The following is a 6,769-nucleotide window of genomic DNA, read 5'->3' as shown; positions in this document are numbered from 1 at the left end:
CCCCGGTCCTCCCCCCCCCTGTCCGGCCCCCCCTGTCCTGCCTGTGCCAGAGCCGCTGTGTCACAGGCTCAGGTTCCCCTCTCAGCCTGACCATGGCGCCCAGAGCGCCATCTAGCGGTCCGCGGCGGCAAATGCAGCTGCAGGAGATACCTCCCCTCATTATAATAATGATCATCACCATCATAATAATAATAATAATAATAATAATTCTTGCATTTGATGCAGCACTTTATCACGTCTTCTCGACGCCTCGAAGCGCTTCACAAAATATGCTGTAAAGCGAATATATGGGGTGGGGGTAGGGGGGGGCGAAAAGCAGCAGCCAGTGATAGGCAGAGGTCACCCACAAGCAGTCGTGTTTCGAACAGCGTCATTGGAATTGTAACGTCCACCTGAACGGGCAAAAGGGACCCTGTTATAACGTCTCGCCGGAGTGACAGCACCCAACAATGTAATGCTTCCCAGTGCAGTGTCAACCCAAGACTGAGAACGGTTCCTTATGTTGGAGCTTGAATCCCACCCCTTCCCCCACCTTCTGACACAGAGGCGGAAGCACTACCGACTTTGGCCAGGCTTTGCACACAAACAGGGAGCGTGCAGGGCAAAGGGCACCAATTTTCTTTTGGTCAGCCGGGTGTCTGAAACATGCGGAAACCTATCACCGTGCTTAAGAGTATCCAAACCAAGCTGAGAATTCTATGCATCCCGCCCACACTTGGAAATCCCAGAGGTAGATTGTTGGGATGGAATGTGCACTCTTCTCTCCCTGGAGGGATGCATCCTACTTACCTAATTCTGGAAAGTATTCAGTGAAGGTTGGCAAGAACCGTGCCATTGGGACCCCAGAGTGTGCGTTGGGGTAACTGATGGAGTCTAACCAGCTAAAAGCACATTGTTTGCTATTGACGGCAATGTCTGGCAAGCAGATGAAGTTGAAAGAATAGACAGTCAATGCTGATGTGCTGAGCAGGCATTAAAGAAAGTTCATTTGCAGCAGTTTCTGTGAACAAAAGGGCTGGAACATTCAGTGATATCCTGTGCATTGACGTGAACACTTCATTCAGACACAGATTTACCACCCATGGCTGCAAAATTAGCAGTAATCGTTCAAACTAGCATTTCAAATCAGCATCGTGTTCCTGCTTACGCTCGCGGACTCCAAACTCCCAGCAACAATAACACAATGGACACGTGAGGGGTAATCCCCTGAAAGGAAGGTGCTATTTAAAGTATAAATTGTGCATTACTGCAGTCAGCACAACAACAACTTGTATTTATATAGCGCTATTCCTGCAGGATAGCGTTTTGGAGTGTATATCAGTGGCAGACCGGAGGCACAGTCAAAGAGGAAGGTCTTAATGCATGATTTGAAAATGGGGAAGGATTGGGAAAGGCGGAGGGATTGAGGGAGAGAGTTTCGGGGCAAAGTGACTGAAAGCAAGGCTGCGAATGGTGGAGCAGAGGGGATGAGGGACAAGTAGGAGGCCAGAGCTGGCCGAGCAGAGACAGCAGATGGTGACATGGGGCCAAGGCTGTGCTATCATCAGCAATATCCTGGAATACTGCAGACCTGCCTGGCTCAGGAACCAGACTAGAGATCTCCACAGAGCGCTGGTTCGATTCTGATATTCCGTTGCCATGCAAGTCACCCAGGAGGCAGCTCAGCTTCAAGGAGACCACGCTTCTCCCCAAAAAGAGTAGCCAATGTAATGTGGGTCAACTAGATACCGATCACATTGGATCATGCACGGCATTAGAAAATAAGATTATTATTTAATAAAGGCAAGAATCACGAGTTAGGTTTCCATGGAATTAACCCAATGATGTGCATTTTTTGAAATAATCCTTGCGTTTGGTAGAGCATCTTTCTCGTCGGGAGGACATTTCACAGGATTTACTGTGAAGTGGAGTGACTGCATTTGTAGGTGAACGAGTTGCGTTTCGCAAAGGATAAGTGGGGTTCTTACAGATTGCATCAAGTGTGCCAGCAATTGACTTGAGTTTTACAAAAAACTCGTAGTGTATGTAATGCTGCTTGTCCCACTGGCTGTATCTCAAGACTTTTCTTTTTCACCGTTCTTTCAGTAATCTTTCCTCTTCCACCCCGCTTGCCCTCCACACCTTTCTGATCCTAACCCGCAGCTTGGGTGCAAACCCCTCATTTCCAGTGCCTTGGGACGTCCTCCCAACCTGAAAGGTGCCATATAAATGCAATTTGTTGTTTTGTTTAAGCTAGTTTGTAACACCCCCTCAAACCACTTAATAGAACTTCTTCTCCTAAAGTGCAACCAATAGTTAAGCCACAAGTCTCCTTTAACAGTGCTCTGATGGTGTGATGTCCCCCCCCTACCCACCCCTTAAAGATGGTTCTGATGAAAATATTAGGATCCAGGTTTAAAAAAAAGCAGTGAGCCTCTATTAAAAGTGTGGCACCCTCTTTAAAAGTGGGCCTATTGATGATATCTTCCCTTTAAAAGGGATCATAACACCTTGTTTAGAAAGGTGGCAATATCCTTCTTCACCAGTTGTACGCAAACATCTAACCATTAGATGAATGGTTCTTTACATGCACTTCCCTCCACTAAAGGAACAAATCTGCAAAGGGCAATGGGTCCCATTCAACCTACATGTCAACACGACCATGGAGGCAGGAATGTCCTGTAACAGAACAATGAGCTCACACAAAGCCCAACCAACTACATCACAATGAGATCTATATGGAGGCGTTGAGCTGGAATAATTAGGCGACCCCTGAGGCTGCTAAAAATGGGGGTGCGTCACAGGAGAGCTGGACCGAGAGACACAGTCTGTGAGTTATTCCTGCTGCTCACCATGTCTCTCCTCCACTGTTCCTGCACAAAATATGACCAGGACAGGCAAGCCAATACGATCTACAATTTCCAGGTTAAGGCTCTCAACGGCTCCCAGGTTTCTCTGCAACGACACCAACGCCAGATTCTGCTTGTTACCAACGTGGCCGTATTTTGACGATCAACAGTGATTCAGGTAAAATGCCTTTCCATCTCTGTTGTAAAGGGTTCTCACAGGGCACTCAGTGGAATGTGTTCATCCAACTTACACAATCATATTGACAGTTCGAGGTTAATTTTGCACTTTTCCCAATCTCCTTTTAATAGATTCAGAATAATATTCCTTGCATTTGATACATCACCTGTACTAACACCCCAAAGAGTTTATAATATGATAATCCATTTGATATAGTGCTTTATCATGTTGTTGAAAAAAACACCACACACAATATACTGTAAAGTGAATTGACTGTATATTTTGGGGTGAAATGAGGCAGCCAATTGCACAAAGTAGTGTGCACAGTCAAAGAGGAAGGTCTTCAGATGCAACCTGAAGATAGGGAAGGAGAGGGGAAGGCAGAGAGTTAGAGGAAGTGTTCCAGAATTTTGGGGCATGAAATGCAGCCACTAGAAGTGGAACGGACAGCACGAGGTACAAGCAGAAGGCTGAAGCCAGTCTAGTGGAGGCAGCAAGTGGTGGATTGGGGAGTAAGCAGGTCAGAAAGGCAGGGAGGAGCCAGGGCATGAAGGGATTTGAAGACAAGTGCGAGGATCTTATCCTAATTTCCCTGAATTTTTTTGTTGCTCTTCGTCTCACAGTACAACAAATTGAATGCACTAATGGAAAATTTCACTGGATCTCCATTCACTGTTCTGGGTTTCCCCTGCAACCAGTTCGGACATCAAGATCCAGGTGAGAAGATAATAATAATCCTTGCATTTGATATAGTGTCTTATCACATCAAGACATCTCAAAGCATTTCATAGAATATACTGTGAAGTGGATTGACTGTATATTTTGTGGGCAAAACGCAGGAACCAATTGTGCACAGCAGTGTCCCACAAAGAGTTGTGGATTTAGGCTGCAAAATAGAGTCAATCCACGTTACATTGTATTCTGTGAAACATTTTGAGACATCTCAACAACTTGATAAGGCGCTTTATTAAATGCAAGATTATATGATTATATTATTATGGAGTTTCAAATGGATTGTAATAGCATAATCTCTGTGCTGATTGATACACTGTGAAAATATTTTTCAGAGGAGGATTCCGAAGTTCTAAATGTTCTCAAGTACGTTCGACCAGGAAATGGATTTGTTCCAAACTTTCCTATTTTTGGCAAGATATTAGTGAATGGTGAAAGTGAGCATCCTCTCTACACGTTTCTGAAGGTCAGTGTCTCTCTAATGGTCAGAGATTCTCTTGGTTGCTGATGGTCAAAGTCTCTCAGGGTTTCTCTACCTGTTTCTGAAGATCAGTGTCTTACCGGTTCAATTGCCCATCTTCTTAACGTTAGGCTCCACATCCGAGCTGTAGAGTGTGACCCGAGTTCATGTCTTTTTATAGCCGTGTTTAGAACACACAAGCGAATTGGGGGCAAGGAATCATCCTACTTAGCTCCTGTTAACCCTGCAAGTCAAAGCCCTAACGGGTAGGTTGGTCCCCAGCTGGACAAGCAGCAGGAAAACGTTCCAGACAGCGATATCAATGGCAAACTACGCGGTTTTAGCTGGTTAGACTCCAGCAGTTACCTCCAACGAACACCCTGGGGTCCCCAAGCCTTGGCTCTTGCCACCTGGGCCTAATAATTTCCAGAATTAGGTAAGAAAGATGCACGCCTAATAATAATCCCTCCAAAAAACCAAAAACAATAATTAAATTGGTCATTTTCAATCTACGACTGTTTGTGGGACATTGCTGTGCGCAATTGGCTGCCGCGTTCGCCCACAAATATACAGTCAATTCACTTTACAGTGTGTTCTGTGAAGCGCTTTGGGACGTCCTCCCGACGTGAAAAGCGCTATATCAAATGCAAGGATTATTATTATTATTATTATTATCCCTCCAGGGAGAGGAAGTGCATTCCATTCCAACAATCTATCTCTGGGATTCCCATGTAGATGGGATGAAAGGAATTCTCAGTTTGGTTTGGATACTTTTAAGCACAGTGATGGGTTTCCGCATGTCAGATAACCGGCTCAGCAAAAAAATAAAGAAGTGAATTCTGTGCTCAGGCTTTCACTTGATTATACTCGTGTGAATTCAGTGGCAGGAAATGGTATTTTGTTGCTTAAAGCATGACTTTCTGTCCTCATCACAGGCTTCATGCGCCTTTGTCAACCCTGTCCTGGGCGATAAGAACAAGTTGCACTGGTCACCTCTGAAAGTCAGTGATATTCGCTGGAACTTTGAGAAATTCTTGGTGGACGGTAATGGAAGACCCTTGAAAAGGTAAAATAGGTGTTGCTCTAGGTCAGAGACTTGTGTGTCTTCAGCTTGGATTTTGCTATAGTAAATATTATTATTACAGTACATTTATGGTAACTTGTCACTCTCAAGGGAAAAGCATTCAGTGATAAGTTATCCAGAGTGGCGAGTTACAAGTATATATAAATACATAAATACACAAATAAATGCGACCAAGATATTGACAGTATTAGTGTGTGTGAGCACCATCATTTTCATGGAAGATAAAGATCTGTCGCCATGTTCACTGTGACATTTTTCGTAACATGGAGTGACAAGGCAAAACAAATTGTTGACAGCTTGTTTCAGCTCCTCTGTAGACTCATATGCCATTTTGTATCAGGGGGTTAAGAGGACTTTGTGGATATCCTGCACTTCATCAGTAAACTCTGTTTGCAGGTACGACATAAGTGCACCGTTCAACATTATTGAAGAAGACATTGCAAGCCTGTTAAAGGAAGCCACTGAAGACTAGGTTATAAACAAAGAACTGTTGTCTTGTTGAAACTGCTCTGGAGACTCAATGAAGAACGTTGAGGAAACGACTGAACTCAACTGTTCTGATGGGCGTGGGCGCAACTCTCTGGGCTTGGTGCATTCGCTCAGGGAATTGATGTCCACCCGTCTCCAGAAAAGCTTTCCATCCCATATATTCTATTGAAAGTATTTAATTAAACAAAGAATCTTTGGAATGAGTACTGTTAAGAATCCAGAGAGACTCGAAGGGACTATTGAATGAGACGTGCAAGCTGCCTTGTCCTGTAGCATGCGCAGGTTTGGAAATTATGGATTCATTTAATTGTACCATAGTAATAATCTTTGCATTTGATATAATAATCTTAGTATTTAATATAGTCCCTAATGAAGTTTTTTAGACGTCTCAAAGCGCTTCACAGAGTATACTAAAAAGTGAATTGACTGTATATTTTGTGGGCAAAATGTGGCAGCCAATTGCAGTGTCCCACAAATAGTCATGGATTGAAGCCAATTGCTTCTTATTATTTTTTGAAGGAATTATTACCCCCGGAAAAGCAATCCGCCAATTGACTAACAACCAGGTTCCTACTTGCTGCTAGGTAAAGAGAGGCATGTGGAATAAGGAAACTTGCCTAACATTTCACCCTCTGGGAATCGAACCCAGGTCCCTCACTTGCTAGGTGAGGGCTCTAACCACTGAGCTACAGGACTCCAATATAGCACCTCATCACATCATTGAGATATATCAAAGCGCTTCACAGGATATACTGTAAAGTGGATTGACTTTGTATTTCATGGTCGAAATGTAGCTACCAGCTTGCACACAGCAAAATCTCACACACAACCATGGAGTGACCAACTTTATTTATGTTGGCCAGGACACCAGGAGAAATTCCCTTCTCATTTCGGATAGTGCCATGGGATCTTTAATTTCCACCTGAACACTCAGTTTAATGTCTTATCCGAAGGATAACAGGCACCTCTGACAATGCTGCCCCCCCACCACATCATCT

The 6,769-nt window shown here is 44.1% G+C and overlaps 1 protein-coding gene across 1 annotated transcript; it reads left to right on the top strand.

The window, feature by feature from the left end:
- Positions 1–3,623: 3,623 nt before the first annotated feature.
- On the top strand, positions 3,624–6,168 carry gpx9 (glutathione peroxidase 9; the record flags this gene model as incomplete). The annotated part of the gene is made up of 3 exons (XM_042336826.1): positions 3,624–3,723; positions 4,074–4,204; positions 5,134–6,168. Coding segments are annotated over 3 exons (366 nt in total), but the record flags the coding sequence as incomplete, so codon positions are not given.
- Between the last annotated feature and the right edge of the window lie 601 nt (positions 6,169–6,769).

This window comes from Callorhinchus milii, unplaced genomic scaffold (assembly GCF_018977255.1).
Source record: "Callorhinchus milii isolate IMCB2004 unplaced genomic scaffold, IMCB_Cmil_1.0 Scaffold7, whole genome shotgun sequence".
Lineage (NCBI taxonomy): Eukaryota > Metazoa > Chordata > Chondrichthyes > Chimaeriformes > Callorhinchidae > Callorhinchus > Callorhinchus milii.
This window is presented reverse-complemented; position numbering and strand designations above follow the sequence as displayed.